This window comes from Microcaecilia unicolor, chromosome 1 (assembly GCF_901765095.1).
Source record: "Microcaecilia unicolor chromosome 1, aMicUni1.1, whole genome shotgun sequence".
NCBI lineage: Eukaryota > Metazoa > Chordata > Amphibia > Gymnophiona > Siphonopidae > Microcaecilia > Microcaecilia unicolor.
Window position 1 is genome coordinate 14,897,728 of NC_044031.1, and position 19,731 is coordinate 14,917,458.

The window sequence follows — 19,731 nt, forward strand, 5'->3', positions numbered from 1 at the left end:
GGGTTCCTCAGGGGTCTGTGCTAGGACCGCTGCTTTTTAATATATTTATAAATGATTTAGAGATGGGAGTAACTAGTGAGGTAATTAAATTTGCTGATGACACAAAGTTATTCAAAGTTGTTAACTCGCGACAGGATTGTGAAAAATTACAGAAGGACCTTACGAGACTGGGTGGCTAAATGGCAGATGACGTTTAATGTGAGCAAGTGCAAGGTGATGCATGTGGGAAAAAAGAACCCGAATTATAGGTACGTCATGCAAGGTTCCACGTTAGGAGTTACGGACCAAGAAAGAGATCTGGGTATCGTCGTCGATAATACACTGAAACCTTCTGCTCAGTGTGCTGCTGCGGCTCGGAAAGTGAATAGAATGTTGGGTATTATTAAGAAAGGTATGGAAAACAGGTGTGAGGATGTTATAATGCCGTTATATCACTCCATGGTGCGACCGCACCTTGAGTATTGTGTTCAATTCTGGTCGCCGCATCTCAAGAAAGATATAGTGGAATTGGAAAAGGTGCAGCGAAGGGCGACTAAAAATGATAGCGGGGTTGGACGACTTCCCTATGAAGAAAGACTAAGGAGGCTAGGGCTTTTCAGCTTGGAGAAGAGACGGCTGAGGGGAGACATGATAGAGGTATATAAAATAATGAGTGGAGTGGAACAGGTGGATGTGAAACATCTGTTCACGCTTTCCAAAATACTAGGAGTAGGGGGCATGCGATGAAACTACAGCGTAGTAAATTTAAAACAAATCGGAGAAAATGTTCTTCACCCAACGCGTAATTAAACTCTGGAATTCGTTGCCAGAGAACGTGTTGAAGGCAGTTAGCTTACAGAGTTTAAAAGGGGGTTAGACGGTTTCCTAAAGGACAAGTCCATAAACCGCTACTAAATGGACTTGGGAAAAATCCACAATTCCGGGAATAACATGTATAGAATGTTTGTACGTTTGGGAAGCTTGCCAGGTGCCCTTGGCCTGGATTGGCCGCTGTCGTGGACAGGATGCTGGGCTCGATGGACCCTTGGTCTTTTCCCAGTGTGGCATTAGTTATGTACTTATTTATGTATACATATACAAAATAACAATATTACATGAAAATCCATATATGATCCCAAGTTAGTTTAGGAGAAATCACTTGATTTTCACTGGTTGCGCCTACACCAAAGTCCGATTGTCTCTCATATTCCAGCCCCTAGGGCTGAAGTGTCCTCTCCTCCTAGGGGGAAGGGACTGAGAGTGACTGTTCTGTGCATATCAGCCTCTCACTGCCTAACACATACGTTTCCCTGATTAAAGTTGTGGTGCCATTTCTTCATTTTCCTCTTTTAGTTCTGGGGGGCTTTAATATTGCAATGGATTCTTCTGTGGATAGGAAGGGTGGAGGGAGCCTTCAATACTTATGAGTGATCAGCTGTGGTTGCTCATGAAACACCTGAAGCGTCTTGCACATTCATTTGTTCTCAAACTTTGTTTCCTTGGGTCTGAGATCGAGGCCTAATCGTCTGCTGCATAAGGCATTTGTTTTATGTGGAAAGAATATTTTGATGTGTTGGAGACAGGCTGCTTGGAGGAATGAACTTTTCAATCTAATGAAGTTTGAGAGACTGGATGTCAGGTTCTCAGGTTCAGAGCCCGCGGGGCTGGGCTCTGGAGCAAACGTGAGCCCTTGGGCTGCTGACGAGGAGCGACAGCAGCAGGCAAAACCCACCAACCAACGCTGGGCAAGCATACCGACACCAGCAGGGACTGCAGGCACCGCCCAGCGAGCCGGAACACATGGACTGGAACACTGGACTGGAATTCCCCGGACTGGAGGACACAGGACTGGAACCCCCCCGGACTGGAACACTGGACTGGAATCCCCCGGACTGGAGCACACCGGACTGGTCCACACAGCTTCACCTGCACTTAGCTACTAAGCCCCCAGGAATTGAGCTCCTGGGTTCGAGTAGCCGGCAGGGACTACTGGATACCGGATGACACAGGGACCAGGACTGGAAACAGAAGTGCTCCAAAACCTAAACTGATCTACGTGCTCCCAAGCCCTAAACCAGCAGGAGTGTTCCTAACAGTAAACTGACAAAAAGGACTCCCTAAGCCCTATACTAAACAGGAGCTCCTAAGCCCTAAACTAACAGAGCAGGGAACTAAACACAAAGCTAACACAGGTGCTACTAAGCACCAAGCTACAAGCAGAGCTCTACACTATCAAGCTAGACACAAAACTAGCAAGCTACCTAAGCACTGCTCTAGCAAGCTAGATACAAAACTAACAAGGTGCTTCCTAAGCATTACTCTGGCAAGCAACCAGAAGAGCTCCTAGCACTAAAAGGGAAGACAGGGGAGCCACAAGGAAAAAGCAGGGAAGCAAACACATAAGCCAAAAGTGCTACTAAAGCACCAAACACCAACAGCAAAGACTGCAATGCTCCCAATAGCACAAACACCAGAAGTACTTCTAACAGCAAACTCTGCAGTGTTCCTAACAACACCAACCCTGAAGTACTTCTATCAGCAACAGAGCTTCCAAAGCCCTACACACAGCAATGCTTCCAAAACCAAGAGGGAAAAGCAGGGGAACCAAAAGGGAAAAGCAGGAAAGCTAAACACACAGTCACCAGTGCACACTGCACTAACACTAACCTGGACCTTAGCAAAAGCAAGCAGGGAAACTAGACACAAAGTCAGAAGTGCACACTGCACCACCCTACCTAAAGCAAACACCACCGTTGCAAAGGCTCTGAAGGAAACAACACCACTTCCTTATCAAGGCCCTCCCTGATGATGTCACACTCCCTAGACCCAGGCAACAGCACACTGACCCAGAGAGCACACTGAAACCCATAGAGGCCCAACCCACACCAATGCAACACCGTGAAGCACTTGAAGCCAGTACACCCAAAAAGAGTTAGAGCAACTCAGACTACACCCACAGCTGCAGTGAAGTGAGATAATTAGCCCCATGCTGGCAGCAGCCGGCACAGAGAAAGAGAGAGCTAGCTCAAACAGGACAGAAAAACAGAACAGAAGCCAGCTAAAAAGCTGACCCCAGGCAAAAGGTAAGTTTCAGAGGGGTTCTGACCACGATCATAACACTGGACACTAGTCAGCGGTCGCTTAGAGCCCAGAAGTCTTTTCAACAAATTTGTCCCCAGTGCGGGATCGTTCTCGTAGCTACTTGCTGAACCTCTAACTTGAAGTACTACTACTACTATTTAGCATTTCTATAGCGCTACAAGGCGTACGCAGCACTGCACAAACATAGAAGAAAGACAGTCCCTGCTCAAAGAGGAGAGGAGGGTAGGTGGAGGCGAGTGTTTACAAGTCAAAAGCAATGTTAAAGAGGTGGGCTTTCAGTCTAGATTTAAAGGTGGCCAAGGATGGGGCAAGACGTAGGGGCTCAAGAAGTTTATTCCAGGCGTAGGGTGCAGCGAGACACAAGGCGCGAAGTCTGGAGTTGGCAGTAGTGGAGAAGGGAACGGATAAGAAGGATTTATCCATGGAGCGGAGTGCACAGGAAGGGGTGTAGGGAAGGACGAGTGTGGAGAGATACTGGGGAGCAGCAGAGTGAGTACATTTATAGGTTAGTAGAAGAAGTTTGAACAGGATGTGAAAACGGATAGGGAGCTAGTGAAGCGACTTGAGGAGAGGGGTAGTATGAGTAAAGCGACCTTGGCAGAAGACGAGACGGGCAGGAGAGTTTTGAACCGATTGGAGAGGGGAGAGGTGACTAAGTGGGAGGCCAGCAAGAAGCAGATTGCAGTAGTCTAAACGAGAGGTGACAAGGGTGTGGATGAGGGTTTTGGTAGAGTGCTCGGAAAGAAAGGGGCGGATTTTATGGATGTAGTAAAGAAAGAAACGGACTTTAGGGAAGGGAAGAGGGTGATAAGGTTTTGCTCTATTATTTGCGGATCAGACTGCCTTGGAGAAACAACATGTGCGGTCTGATCTCTTGCAGTGAATGTGTGGGGGGTGGGAAGAGGGTGGTGGGGGGATGAAACTTGAAAAATTACAGATATTATTGTTCTTGCCATAGTGATGTTCTAATAAAGAAAATATCAACTCGAATATGATCATATATTCTGTCTGCATCTCTGGTTGTTGTATTACTAAACTGGTTAAATTGTTCTACAATAATCTACAATGCTCTTTTATATATTTATTTTTTTTAAGATAAAGATGATCCCAGAAACAGTAATACAAAAACGTTTGATTGGAATCTCAGTGAGAAGGCTGAAGATGAGAAGATGTTCTCAGAAAGAGAGAAAGAGGAGACTCCTTCCTGTTTTGACTGGGGAGAAAGAGGAAAAAAATCAAAATCAACAAAAACATTCAACAGGAACCTCAGCTCTGTGTGAAAACAGTACCAGTGATATAATACAGACAGGGGAAGGTTTTAGTAGGAAGAAAGAGCTAGTGCAACATGAAAATATTCATAAAACTAGAGTGTATACAAGTAAAGAATATGGGAAAAGCTTTCCCAGTACAGAAAACATTACAAAATATCAGAGCAACAACACTGATGACAGATTACCTTCATATCCTGATTGCGACAAAAGCTTCAGTCAGGAAGAAAACTTCATAAGAAATGAAAAATTCAACCTAGGAGAGACACTAGTTTCCAGTACTGAATGTGATAAAAGCTTCAGTCAGGGAGATGCTTTCACTGATCACAATAAAACTCAAACTGGTGAGAAATTGGTCGCTTCTACTAAAGCTGACAAAGTCTTTTGCAGGAAAGCAAACTTCTTGCAAGACCAGAAACACAAGAGATTGTATACTTGTGCTGAGAGTGGTACAAGCTCTTGGAAAAGAAACCTCAAACTGCACCAGAAAATCCACACTGAAGTGAAACTATTTACATCCACTGAGTATGGTAAAAACTTAACTGAGAAAAGGCTCGATGACATCCAAACAATCCACACAGCTGTGAAACCATTTTTGTGTACTGAGTGTGGTCAGGGCTTCAGTGAGACACTCACAAAGGACCATAAAATCCTTTCAGGAAAGAAACCACTTATGTGCAGTGAGTGTGGTAGAAACTGTAGTAGGAAGATAAAATTGACCGTAGACCAGAGAATCCACTTAGGATTGAAGCCATTTACATGTTCTAAGTGTGATATATTCTTCACTGACAAGGAAACATTCACCATCCACCAGACAATCCATTCAGGAGGAAAACCATTTCTATGCCCCGAGTGTGGCAAAAGCTTCAGGTTGAAAAAATACATGATAAGGCACCAGAGAATCCACACAGGAGTGGAGCTATTTGCATGTTCTGAGTGTGGTAAAAGGTTTACTGAGAAGGGATCACTCCGAAGGCACTGGCGAATCCACACAGGACTGAAACCCTTTCACTGCACTGATTGTAATAAAAGCTTCAATGAGAAGGGAAACCTCACAAAACACCAGAGAATCCACACAGGAATGAAACCATTTAACTGTACTGAGTGTAATAAAAGCTTCAGTCAGAAGGAAAACCTCAGAATACACCTTAGAATCCACACAGGAATGAAACCATTTAACTGTACTGAGTGTAATAAAAGCTTCAGTCAGAAGGCAACCCTCAGAAAACACCAGAGAATCCACACAGGAATTAAACCCTTTAACTGTAGTGAGTGTAATAAAAGCTTCAGTCAGAAGTCAAAGTTAACAATACACCAGAGAATCCACACAGGACTGAAACCCTTTCACTGCACTGATTGTGGTAAAAGGTTTACTGAGAAGGGATCACTCCGAAGGCACTGGCGAATCCACACAGGACTGAAACCCTTTCACTGCACTGATTGTAATAAAAGCTTCAATGAGAAGGGAAACCTCACAAAACACCAGAGAATCCACACAGGACTGAAACCATTTAACTGTACTGAGTGTAATAAAAGCTTCAGTCAGAAGGAAAACCTCAGAATACACCTTAGAATCCACACAGGAATGAAACCATTTAACTGTACTGAGTGTAATAAAAGCTTCAGTCAGAAGGCAACCCTCAGAAAACACCAGAGAATCCACACAGGAATGAAACCCTTTAACTGTAGTGAGTGTAATAAAAGCTTCAGTCGGAAGGGACACCTGACACAACACCAGAGAACCCACACAGGACTGAAACCCTTTCACTGCACTGATTGTAATAAAAGCTTCAGTCAGAACGGACACCTCACAATACACCGGAGAATGCACATAGGAATGAAACCCTTTAAGTGTAGTGAGTGTAATAAAAGGTTCAGTCGGAAGGGACACCTCACACAACACCAGAGAAGCCACATGGGAGTGAAACCATTTACATGTTCCAAGTGTGGTAAAAGCTTTAGTGAGAAGGGAACACTCAGAAGGCACCGGCAAATCCACACAGGACTAAAACCCTTTCACTGCACTGAGTGTAATAAAAGCTTCAGTCGGAAGGCATACCTCACCGCACACCAGAGAATTCACACAGGAGTAAAACCATTTAACTGTACTGAGTGTAATAAAAGCTTCAGTCAGACGGCACACCTCAAAACACACCAGAGAATCCACACAGGAATGAAACCTTTTCTAGGGCCAAGAAAACAGCAATCTAGCCTCAAGGGCCAAGACGGTGACACAGAAACCAGGAGAGATGAAGAAATCTATATGAACATGAATTTATTCAACCAACAATGCCCGACAGGCCTTGTTTCATCCACTCTCAGGGGCTGCATATAAAGAAATACAATCATATTAGCAGTACGTATATTAATACATAATAAAAGAATGAGTTAAAACATGAATAAAATCCATATAAATAAAAATATGACTATACAGATACATCTAAGCCATAACATACAGCAACACACCAGAGAATCCACACAGGACTGAAACCTTTTCACTGTAGTGAGTTTAATAAAAGCTTCAGTCGGAAGTCAAAGTTAACAATACACCAGAGAATCCACACAGGACTGAAACCCTTTCACTGCACTGATTGTGGTAAAAGGTTTACTGAGAAGGGATCACTCCGAAGGCACTGGCGAATCCACACAGGACTGAAACCCTTTCACTGCACTGATTGTAATAAAAGCTTCAATGAGAAGGGAAACCTCACAAAACACCAGAGAATCCACACAGGAATGAAACCATTTAACTGTACTGAGTGTAATAAAAGCTTCAGTCAGAAGGAAAACCTCAGAATACACCTTAGTTCTGTGTTTAGCTTATTAGTGTAAAGCTCTGCTTGTAGCTTGGTGCTTAGTAGCACCTGTGTTAACTTTGTGTTTAGTTCCCTGCTCTGTTAGTTTAGGGCTTAGGAAGTCCCTTTCTTGAGCAGGGATTAGGAGCTCCTGTTTTAGTATAGGGCTTAGGAAGTCCTTTTGTCAGTTTACTGTTAGGAACACTCCTGCTAGTTTAGGGTTAGGAGCACTTCTGTTTCCAGTCCTGGTCCCTATGTCACCCGGTATCCAGTAAGTCCTGTCGGCTACTCGAACCCAGAAGCTCAACTCCTGGGGGGCTTAGTAGCTAAGCACAGGTGAAGCTGTGCAGACCAGTCCAGTGTGCTCCAGTCCAGTGTGTTCCGGTCCGGTGTGTGTTCCAGTCTGGTGTGCTCTAGTCCAGTGTGTTCCGGTCCGGTGTGTGTTCCAGTCCTGTGTCCTCCAGTCCGGGGGATTCCAGTCCATGTGTTCCGGTTCGCTGGGCAGTGCCTGCAGTCCCTGCCGGTGTGCTTACCCAGTGTTGGTTGGTGGGTTTTGCCTGCTGCTGTCGCTCCTCGTCAGCAGCCCAAGGGCTCACGTTTGCTCCAGAGCCCGGCCCCGCGGGCTCTGAACCTGAGAACCTGACAGATTGCAAAGGCCATGAGCCCGGCAAGAACCCCCGCCCAGCTGACCCAGCTGGGGTCCAGCTCCGTCATTGTTCTTGATCCTTCTATGACTCTTCGTCAGTATCGTGGGAAACTTTTGTCTCATCCTGTTTTGAAGAAGACCCCTGAAGCGGCAGCTGAGAGAAAACGTGTCCGGTGGCTTGGAATCACTGAAAACCCAGTTTCAGATATGGACTCTTTTATCACGCTCGCTGAGTATCGCCGCAGCCTTGTCTTGAATCCAGCTTTGTGGGATACTCCTGAAGCGGTCGCTGAGAGGAGACGTCTGGGGAATTCTACGCTATGGGCTGAATCCAGTCCGAGCAGCACGTCCAGCGAAGCTTCAGAGTCCGGTCCGAGGGACGCTTCTGACCAAGCCTCCGATGCCAGTTCAAGTGGTGCTTTCACTCAAGTTTCAGAGTGCAGTCCGTGGGACGCTGCTGGCCGAGCCTCCGATTCCAGTCTGAGAGGGGCTTCTCACCGAGCCTCCGGTGCCAGTCCAGCCTCCACGCAAGCCTCGGAGTCCAGTTCAAGAGGCACTTCAAGCCAAGCCTCCTTGTACCAGTTTGGATCCCAGTTCCAACCCCATTTTTGATCTGGATCCATTTCTGACACTCCAGGATTACCGGGTTGCACTTTTGTCTGATCCAGCCCTGAAGAATATTCCTGAAGCTGCAGCGGAAAGAAGGCGTGTCTCCTGGCTTGGGTTTGAAGAAAACCCAGTTTCTGCTATTGATCCCTCTACCAAGCTGTTCTTTTACCGCTTTCAACTCCTCTCGGAGCCAACCCTACGGGATACTCCTGAAGCCCAAGCTGAAAGAAGGTGGCTTCCTGATTTTTCCCGCCAAACTTCTGAGTCCAGCTTGAAGGGCTTTGCCTGCCAAGATGCTGAGTCCGGATCGAGTTGCAGCAGTGGCAGCCGAGATGCTGAGTCCGGATCGAGTGGCAGCAGTGGCAGTCAAGATGCTGGGTCTGGATTGAGTTGCAGTTCCAGTCAAGATGCTGAGTCTGGATCGAGTGGTAGTTCCAGTCAAGATGCTGAGTCTGGATTGAGTTGTAGTTCCAGTCAAGATGCTGAGTCTGGAGTGAGTTGCAGCATTGGCAGTCAAGATGCTGAGTCTGGATTGAGTTGCGGTTCCAGTCAAGATGCTGAGTCTGGATCGAATTGCAGTTCCAGTCAAGATGCTGAGTCTGGATCGAGTTGTAGTTCCAGTCAAGATGCTGAGTCTGGATCGAGTTGGAGTTCCAGTCAAGATGCTGAGTCTGGATCGAGTTGGAGTTCCAGTCAAGATGCGGAGTCTGGATCGAGTTGCAGTTCCAGTCAAGATGCTGAGTCTGGATTGAGTTGTAGTTCCAGTCAAGATGCTGAGTCTGGAGTGAGTTGCAGCATTGGCAGTCAAGATGCTGAGTCTGGATCGAGTTGTAGTTCCAGTCAAGATGCTGAGGCTGGATCGAGTTGTAGTTCCAGTCAAGATGCTGAGTCTGGAGCGAGTTGTAGTTCCAGTCAAGATGCTGAGAGTTGTAGTTCCATTCAAGATGCTGAGTCTGGATCGAGTTGGAGTTCCAGTCAAGATGCTGAGTCTGGATCGAGTTGCAGTCCCAGCCGGGATGCTGAGTCTACACCGAGTGATGAGTCCATGATGAGTGCTGAGTCTGCACTGAGTGTAGAGGCCAGCCGAGATACTGAGTTCACGATGAGTGCTGAGTCTGCACTGAGTACAGAGTCCAGCCGAGACAATGAGTCCACGATGAGTGCTGAGTCTACACCGAGTGTAGAGCCCAGCCAAGATGACGAGTCCACGATGAGTGCTGAGTCTGCACCGAGTGCAGAGTTCAGCCGAGATGCCAAATCAGAATTGAGTTACAGTCCCGGGCAAGATGCAGAGTCCGGGTCAAGTTACAGTCCCGGCCAAGATGTTGAGTCCGGGTCAAGTTGGAGTTCCAGTCCCAGGCAAGATGCTGAGTCCGGGTCAAGTTGCAGTTCTGGCCAAGATGCTGAGTCCGGGTCAAGTTGGAGTTGCAGTCCCGGCCAAGATGCTGAGTCCGGGTCAAGTTGGAGTTCCAGTTCCAGTCAAGATGCTGAGTCTGGAGCGAGTTCCAGTGCCAGCCGAGATGCTGAGTCTACTCTGAGTTCCCACTTCAATCAAGATGTTGAACTCCTCCTGAGTTCCAGCTCCAGCCAAGGGGCAAGGTCTAGTCTGAAGTCCAGTTCGAGTTCCTGTCTGGCTTCAGATTCCAGGATGGGTGTGGGCTCTAGCCCAGTTCTGGCTGCTACAGTGGAGTGCCAGGAAGTCAAGGAAGTTGTGGACTCCTTCAGGAGATGGTTCCTGTTGAATAGAACTCCGCTTGTTGCATCCAAGACTCTGATCCTGCCTAGCAGCCGTTCTAAAGAGCCTCGTGGTGGCCAAAGCCATTCTGGTTTCCTAGTTCCAGATGTACTTGTCACGTCCTGCCCAGCCGCCCAGATTTATGTTCTGCAACCCATTGGGAGATTTCATCACAGCTACCCATGGAGACCTAAATTGTCTTTTGAGACCTGGAGCTCCCGTGGGGACACGGGAGCCTTGAAGGGGAGGTGCTGTTATGATTGGGGTCTGAACCCCTCTCAAACTTACCTCTTTCCTGGGGGTCAGCTTCTTAGCTGGCTTCTGTTCTTTTCTCTGTCCTTTCTGAGCTGGCTCTGTCTCTCTGTGCTGGCAGCTTCCAGCAGCATGGGGTTAATTGTTTTACTTTACTACAGCTGTGTGTTGCCTGAGTTGCTCTAACTCTCTTTGGGTGTACTGGCTTCAAGGGTTTCACGGTTTTGCATTGGTGTGGGTTGGGCCTCTCTGGGTCAGTGTGCTTTTGCCTAGGTCTAGGGAGTGTGACATCATCAGGGAGGGCCTTGATAAGGAAGTGGCTTCTTTCCTTCAGGGCCTTTGCAACACTGGTGTTTGTTTTAGGTAGGGTGGTGCAGTGTGCACTTCTGACTCTGTGTCTAGTTTCCCTGCTTGCTTTTGCTTAGGTCCAGGTTAGTGTTAGTGCAGTGGGCACTGGTGTCTGTGTGTTTAGCTTTCCTGCTTTTCCCTTTGGTTCCCCTGCTTTTCCCGCTTGGTTTTGGAAGCATTGCTGTGTGTAGGGCTTTGGAAGCTCTGTTGCTGATAGAAGTACTTCAAGGTTTGGTGTTGTTAGGAACACTGCCGAGTTTGCTGGTAGAAGTACTTCTGGTGTTTGTGCTATTAGGAGCATTACAGTCTTTGCTGTTGGTGTTTGGTGATTTAGAATCACTTTTGGCTTATGTGTTAGCTTCACTGTTTTTTCCTTGTGGCTAGGGTTACCATTCGTCCGGATTTCCCCGGACATGTCCTCTTTTTGAGGGCATGTCCGGGGCGTCCGGCGGATTTTGCCTGCACCCACGTTTGTCCGGATTTCTGGACAAACGTGGGCGCGGGTGCGGGCAGGCGCGTGCGTGTGGGCGGGCGATCGGCGCCGTGGTAACCCTACTCCCGTCCCCTCCCCTTCCTTACCATGTTCCCTGGTGGTCTAGTGACGTCTTCGAGGCAGGAAAGAGCCCCCTCTTTCCTGCCTGGAGCGCTGCCTCCCCTGTCTATCATCCTCCTCGGTCTGGCTGGGGATTCAAAATGGCCGCCGAGAGTTGAACTCTCGCGAGGCCACTTCAACTCTCGGTGGCCATTTTGAATCTCCAGCCAGACCGAGGAGGATGCAGCAGGCAAGGACAGGCAGCGCTCCGGGCAGGAAAGAGGGGGCTCTTTCCTGCCCCGAAGAGAAGACCCTACTAGACCACCAGGGCTAGATAGTAAGTGAGGGGGGGAGTATGTGAGGGGGGGGGGGGAACCATGTGACGGGGGGCGGGGAATAGAGGGGCGGAACGAGGACCCGAAGGGGGCGTGGCGTGGCGGGGTATGAGGCGTGGCGGGGGCGGGGTAGGGGGCGTGACATGTGTCCTCTTTTTCAGAGGACACAAAATGGTAACCCTACTTGTGGCTCCCCTGTCTTCCCTTTTAGTGCTAGGAGCTCTTCTGGTTGCTTGCCAGAGTAGTGCTTAGGAAGCACCTTGTTAGTTGTATCTAGCTTGCTAGAGCAGTGCTTAGGTAGCTGGTTAGTTCTGTGTTTAGCTTATTAGTGTAAAGCTCTGCTTGTAGCTGTTGGAATAATGTATTGTGTTTTACATGCATTGTCTGTCAGCAATGTTTTTTTTCTTTCTCTGTGATTACTCTGTGACCTCTGATGTGAATTGCCTAGAGAGGTCACACCCATGCAACTTCCTGTGGGGGTTAGGAACAGCAAGCACATGGAGCTCATGATCTCTCCTAACCTGAGGATCTATATCTATGGTGTGAGCATCCATTACCATCTAAGCACATGGAAAGAGCTGATAATCAAAATGTATTGTATTATGTTATATAAGCCTGTCTGAATATCAATCTAACTAAAACTGTGAGTAAACAGATGTTTTGTTACTTCAACTTTAAAGTGACTCAGTAGTGAATTATTCTGGGGTGTATGTGAGAGAGATGAAGAAAAGAAATTAACATTTCTAAAGCTGAAGCTGTGTGTATAAAAATCTGCTAATTATTTACTACAAATAATCCAACAAAGGGTTATGGGCCCAGCCCAGGAATTGAAAAAGGAAGAAGAGAAATATTACCAGGCAGTGAAAAAGCCAAATTTTTCTCTTAAGTTTTAAAAGAAAGATTCAGTCTGTCTCTCTCTCCCCCCCACACACCAAACAGAAGGCAAGGCTAGCAATGGCTGAGGGAGGAAATTCACCATTTTTCCACTCTCTCAAGGTGCCTAAATTAACTGAATATAATTATCAGCAATGGGAGCTAAGATTCAGATGTCTCCTTCAAGCAAAGAAATTAAGTATATGTTTAGACCAAAACAGAACAGCTGAAAATATGGCTGAATGGGACAATGCAAACTATTATGTGAAGTGCATGTTTTTTTAAGCTCTCTCAGAGAAACAAGCCATATTGGTGGAGGCAAAAGATACAGCAAAGAAAATTTTAGAAAAACTGAGAACTATGTATGCAACTACATATGCAAAACAGCAACCAATTTGGTTGGCAGAGTTGAATGAAACCAAATTAAGGGATAAAAGTAAATGTAATGATCACATTATGCATCTTATGTCTTCATTTCAAAAGTTAGAACTTTCTGGAATTCCCATGTGTGATGCATTGAAAAGAGCATTTCTTTTTACCTCACTATCAAAGAAGTTTGATGTTTTTAGGTCTGTGAATGAAGCCATTGAAGGGCAATCGTTTGAACAGGCAGCATCAAAACTGAGGCAGGAATGCATAATTAATGATTCTGAGGAGATGTGTTCTCAAAGACAGTCAGAGAGAAATGAAACAAATTTCTTGGCAAAGAATAGAGGAAGGCGGAGCTACGGGAAAACTCCACCCAAGGGCAAGCTGATTTGCTACTCATGTGGAAAGGAGGGACATGTATCTAAATGGTGTAAGGAAACACAAAACACCCCCTCTAGCTCACCTAAGCCAATGGAACAAAAGAATTTTCCAAGCAGGAAATGTACAAAGGACAATGATAAACATAAGAGCTTTCTAATGGCAGAAAAATCTTTGACTATGGTAAATAATAATTCAAATGAAAGTACTTGGATTTTGGATTCGGGGAGCACATGCCATTTAACCAATTGTAAGGATTTCTTTCAGGAAATGTGTCCAGAAGAAGGTATTCTTAATACTGCAAACGCAGGGACTGCTCAGATCCAAGCAAAAGGCATTGGATTCTTAAAATGCAAAGTGTCTAATGAAGTTAAAGAAATTCCTGTAAGTGATGTCTTGTATATTCCCCAAGCAGTTTGCAATATGCTTAGTGTATCTACATTAGATAAGAAGGGATTTGTGATTCATTTTGAAAACAGTAAGTGCACAATCTCTAAAAATGATGAAGTGTATGCTGAAGCTTTTATGCATAATGATATTTATAAACTGAGCATTTCAGGTGAAGCCTCACATATGGCGCAAGTAAGGAAGAATGATGGTAAATGTAGTCTGGAAATCTGGCACCGCCGCCTGGGACATCGTGATTTTAAGGTGATCCAGGATCTTCACAGTAAGCAACTTGCCACAGGCATTGAAATAAGTGCAGATACTGGTAAAATGGAGAAATGCATAGACTGTGTTACTCAAAAAGGTGTGAGACCCTCATTTCCTGCATACACAGGAAGTAGGAGTAATAAAGTACTGGACTCAATACACAGTGACTTATGTGGACCGTTTAATATCCCATCATTGGGAAATAACAGATTTGTGCTAATATTCTTGGATGATTTCTCTAGATACTGTGTGGCCTATTTGCTGAAAGAAAAAAGTCAAGTCACAGACATGCTGAAGAAATACGTAGCCATGGTGAGCAATAAATTTGAAAGAAAACCAAAGGTTCTTCAGACCGACAATGGTGGTGAGTTCACTTCACAAAGCATGCGCACATTTCTAGAACAAGAAGGCATTCAGCATATCACAACAGTAGCTTATACACCAGAGCAAAATTCTGTTGCAGAGAGAAAATTTAGGTCACTTGTGGAAATGACCAGATGTATGCTGTCAGATAGCAATCTCCCTAAAAGACTATGGGGGGAAGCCATTCTCACAGCAGTGTACCTACAAAACAGAATGCCAACTAAAGGCGCTGAGCGCACACCACATGAGACATGGCATGGTAGGAAGCCAAACCTGTCACACATAAGAACATTTGGAAGTACAGCATATGCTCATGTACCAAAGCAAAGAAGGCATAAGCTGGATTCCACAACAGAAAGGGGCATTTTAGTTGGCTATGCTCCAGGACACAAAGGATATAGAATTTTGAATCTGAAAACTGGCATTGTTGGCATAAGACATGTTACATATTTTGATGAAAACAAAAGGGTTGATAAAGGCTGGATTATCCCAGATGAGCCTTATCATCCAGAATATGAAACTAGAACCATAATAGACATGCCAGTGTATATAAATGCCATACCAAGGCAGATGTCTGAAAGCAACTCATCTGTATCTAACGAGGAACAGGCAGAGGAAGCAGACACAGAAAGGATCATTGAAGAAGACAGTACAGTTGGAGAAGGGGAATCAATTGGAGAAGGACTCTCAGATTTAGAGGATGCGGAAAGGTCGGACCAACCTGTTGTCAGACGCTCATCCAGGGAAAACAAAGGTGTTCCACCCCCAAGACTGTCTTACCTAACAAAGTCAGCAGAAGCTCAAGAGCCCTTAACATGGGATGAGATTGAGAAAATGCCAGCAGAAGAAGCTGCTGAATGGCGTAAAGCTGCACAAGAAGAAACTGATTCATTGCATAAAAATAAAACTTGGATTCTTACAAAATTACCTCCTGGCAAGAAAGCTATAGGATGCAAATGGGTATTCAAGTTAAAAAGGAATGCACAAGGAAAAGTGGAAAGGTATAAAGCCAGATTAGTCGCAAAGGGATATCTTCAAAAATATGGAGAAGATTTTGATGAAGTGTTTGCACCTGTAGTGAAACACACGACAATTAGAACACTTCTGAGCATTGCAGTCTCAAAAGGCATGCAAGTCAACCACATTGATGTGAAAACAGCATTTCTTCATGGAGATATAACTGAAGACTTGTACATGGAACAGCCAACAGGTTTCATAAATACAAAACAAAGACAGCTAGTGTGTAAATTAAACAAAGGTCTTTATGGATTAAAGCAAAGTGCAAAATGTTGGAATGACAAATTGCATGAAATATTGACAAATTTAGGATTTAAGCAAGGTGAAGCAGATAAATGCTTGTACACTAGGTGCAGAAATGGACAATATGCATACATTTTAGCTTTTGTTGATGATCTGCTCATTGCAAGCGAAAGTGAGCAAGAGTACAAGGACATTGTAAAATATTTAAACCTGAATGTTGAGATAAAAGAACTTGGTAATGTGTCATACTATCTTGGTATAGAAATTGAGAAACAAAATGATGGTTCTTATCTTCTAAGCCAGAAGCAGAAAATAAATGAGCTTATTGAAAGTTTAGGTATGCAAGATGCCCAAGTTGTAAGCACTCCCATGATCACTGATTTTCTGAAGGATGAAACAGTAAGAGAACCTTTACCAGATAACATCCAATATAGATCAGCCATAGGTAAGCTTTTATATCTGACTACCACATACAGGGCTGATATAGCAAATGCAGTAGGAATTTTGAGCAGAAGGGTCAGCTCACCTACCAAATCAGATTGGACTGCAGTTAAAAGGATGGTAAGGTATTTAAAAGGTACCATTGATTGTAAATTAAAGATTTCAGCCAATAATAATCCAAAACTAATATGTTACTGTGATTCAGATTGGGCAGGGGATCATTCTGATTATAAATCCACAAGTGGATATGTGTTTATGTATGGAAATGTACAAATTTCATGGGCCAGTCATAAACAAAGTATTGTGAGTCTGTCTTCTACAGAAGCTGAATATGTGGCTGTATCAGAAGCATGCAGAGAACTGATGTGGATTGAAAAACTTTTGCTAGATTTTGGAATAGATGAACAGAGACCAATCCAGATAATGGAAGATAATCAGAGCTGCATCAGACTGTCACAGAATGACAAGGTTCAGTCACGCACCAAGCACATCGCAACGAAATATCACAACGTGCGAGAGCTGGCGAAAGAAGGGGTTATCAGTCTACACTATTGTCACACCAGTGAGATGACAGCTAACATCATGACCAAACCGTTACCCAGAGAACGTTTTGAGAATCTGCGAATAAAGCTTGGACTTTGTATGAATTAATAATTGCATGACAGTTATGCATGAGAAGGGGTTTGTTGGAATAATATATTGTGTTTTACATGCATTGTCTGTCAGCAATGTTTTTTTTTCTTTCTCTGTGATTACTCTGTGACCTCTGATGTGAATTGCCTAGAGAGGTCACACCCATGCAACTTCCTGTGGGGGTTAGGAACAGCAAGCACATGGAGCTCATGATCTCTCCTAACCTGAGGATCTATATCTATGGTGTGAGCATCCATTACCATCTAAGCACATGGAAAGAGCTGATAATCAAAATGTATTGTATTATGTTATATAAGCCTGTCTGAATATCAATCTAACTAAAACTGTGAGTAAACAGATGTTTTGTTACTTCAACTTTAAAGTGACTCAGCAGTGAATTATTCTGGGGTGTATGTGAGAGAGATGAAGAAAAGAAATTAACATTTCTAAAGCTGAAGCTGTGTGTATAAAAATCTGCTAATTATTTACTACAAATAATCCAACAGTAGCTTGGTGCTTAGTAGCACCTGTGTTAGCTTTGTGTTTAGTTCCCTGCTCTGTTAGTTTAGGGCTTAGGAAGTCCCTTTCTTGAGCAGGGATTAGGAGCTCCTGTTTTAATATAGGGCTTAGGAAGTCCTTTTGTCAGTTTACTGTTAGGAACACTCCTGCTAGTTTAGGGTTAGGAGCACTTCTGTTTCCAGTCCTGGTCCCTATGTCACCCGGTATCCAGTAAGTCCTGTCGGCTACTCGAACCCAGAAGCTCAACTCCTGGGGGGCTTAGTAGCTAAGCACAGGTGAATCTGTGCGGACCAGTCCAGTGTGCTCCAGTCCAGTGTGTTCCGGTCCGGTGTGTGTTCCAGTCTGGTGTGCTCCAGTCCAGTGTGTTCCGGTCCGGTGTGTGTTCCAGTCCTGTGTCCTCCAGTCCGGGGGATTCCAGTCCATGTGTTCCGGTTCGCTGGGCAGTGCCTGCAGTCCCTGCCGGTGTGCTTACCCAGTGTTGGTTGGTGGGTTTTGCCTGCTGCTGTCGCTCCTCGTCAGCAGCCCAAGGGCTCACGTTTGCTCCAGAGCCCGGCCCCGCGGGCTCTGAACCTGAGAACCTGACAAAAAGCTTCAATGAGAAGGGAAACCTCACAACACACCAGAGAATCCACACAGGACTGAAACCTTTTCACTGTACTGAGTGTAATAAAAGCTTCAGGCAGAAACCTCACAATACACCAGCGTCAGCCCAGAATCTGCCACTGATAGTGCTCTGAAGGGGAAAATCATGTTGAAAAGCATTAACACAGATCCAGATTATTCAATGTCACTGTGATCCCCAGGCAAGGATTATGGAGTGAATAACACAGTCAGACAGACCCTGAGGTAAACTTTTTTGCCGAAACACAGTGCTGTGTTCGGTCTCTTGAAGAATAAAAGCTTTATTTTTCTCAGTCGTCCTGCTGTTATCCTTATGGAAGAGCCTTGCTGGTTACACTACTCTTTTCCTGTGTGACTTACATTGTAACAATAAACTAACAATTTACAGAATAGTAACCAGTAATTTCTGTGTCTCACATTGTATATGTATGGTTACATTTTGTATGAAACAATGGGGATGAACAGGAGGAGTAAACAATTGCAGCGGGGTTTGACCAACAGTGGCAGTAAAACTAGGAAAGAACCAATCCTTTAAGGTTTATGTTATTGACAGAGAAAGCAAAATGTAATTATACTTATCTGATTGTCAAGTGCAGGGTAAAGAATCTGAAAATCGGTTAAAATAATTTTGATACTTTACACTAAGTTTTCTGATATTCTAACTCCTATTTTGAAACTTTACTGTGTTTTTGAACCATTTCATAAAGTTCAGGCAGTTAATTGAAAATTTATGCCGGGGTTTACTAAGCCACACTAGCACCCACTAGGCTGTTGGCAATGTCTCACGGAAGCCGCTAGCGTGGCATGGAGGGGCATAATCAAACGTGGCGCCCAAGTTTTCCTGGGGCTGTCCTCGCAGGACGGCTCCGTGAAGGGGCGGGGAAACCCGTATTATCGAAACAAGATGGGCGTCCATCTTTCGTTTCGATAATACGGTCTGGGACGCCCAAATCTCAACATTTAGGTTGACCTTAGAGATGGTTGTCCACGGTTTTTGGCAATAATGGAAACCGAGGACGCCCATCTCAAAAATGACCAAATCCAAGCCCTTTGGTTGTGGGAGGAGCCAGAATTCGTAGTGCACTGGTCCCCCTCACATGCCAGGACACCAACCGGGCACCCTAGGGGGCACTGCAGTGGACTTCACAAATTGCTCCCAGGTACATAATTCCCTTACCATGTGTGCTGAGCCCCCAACCCCCCCCCCCCAAAAAAAAATCCACTACCCCCAACTGTACACTACCATAGCCTTAAGGGGTGAAGGGGGGCACCTACATGTGGGTACAATGGGTTTTGGGTGGGTTTTGGAAGGCTCACATTTACCACCACAAGTGTATCAGGTAGGGGGGATGGGCCTGGGTCCGCCTGCCTGAAGTGCACTGCACCCACTAAAAACTGCACCAGGGACCCGCACTGTTGTGATGGAGCTGAGTATGACATTTGAGGCTGGGAAAAAAAAATAGGTTTTTTTTAGCGTGGGAGGGGGTTGGTGACCACTGGGGGAGTAAGGGGAGGTCATCCCTGATTCCCTCCGGTGGTCATCTGGTCAGTTTGGGCACCTTTTTGAGGCTTGGTCGCAAGAAAAAATGGACCAAGTAAAGTTGGCCAAATGCTGATCAGGGACACCCTTCTTTTTTCCATTATCGGCCAAGGATGCCCATCTCTTCATCATGCCCCAGTTCCGCCTTTGCTACAGTGCCGACACGCCCCCGTGAACTTTGGTCGGCCCCGTGATGGAAAGTAGTTGAGGGCGCCCAAAATCGGCTTTCGATTATGCCGATTTGGGCAACTTTAGGAGAAGGATGCCCACCTCCCAATTTGTGTTGGAAGATGGGCGCCCTTCTCTTTCGAAAATAAGCCTGCTAGTAAACTTAATTTTTTTCATAACATGTTATCTAAATAAAATATGAAGTTAAATCTATAACTCAGTTGACTATTATTACTGAATCATCTTATCCGGGTATCTGTACATAAAATGTATTCATTCTTGTACCCCACAGTTATCCAAAAACGAGTTTC

At 45.2% G+C, this 19,731-nt stretch overlaps 2 protein-coding genes across 2 annotated transcripts in view; both read left to right on the forward strand.

Annotated features, from left to right (window-relative positions):
* LOC115477517 overlaps nt 1-19,731 on the forward strand; it is an 881,049-nt gene that overhangs the window by 219,741 nt on the left and 641,577 nt on the right.
* Nucleotides 4,318-6,684, forward strand: LOC115459988 (gastrula zinc finger protein XlCGF57.1-like). Its single transcript, XM_030189852.1, has one exon. The coding sequence runs from the start codon at nt 5,023-5,025 to the stop codon at nt 6,682-6,684; it is 1,662 nt and encodes a 553-aa protein (XP_030045712.1). The 5' UTR covers nt 4,318-5,022.

Excerpts from the sequence above, each read along its gene's own strand:
- LOC115459988 (XM_030189852.1), top strand. The coding sequence starts at position 5,023 with ATGTGCAGTGAGTGTGGTAGAAACTGTAGTAGGAAGATAAAATTGACC.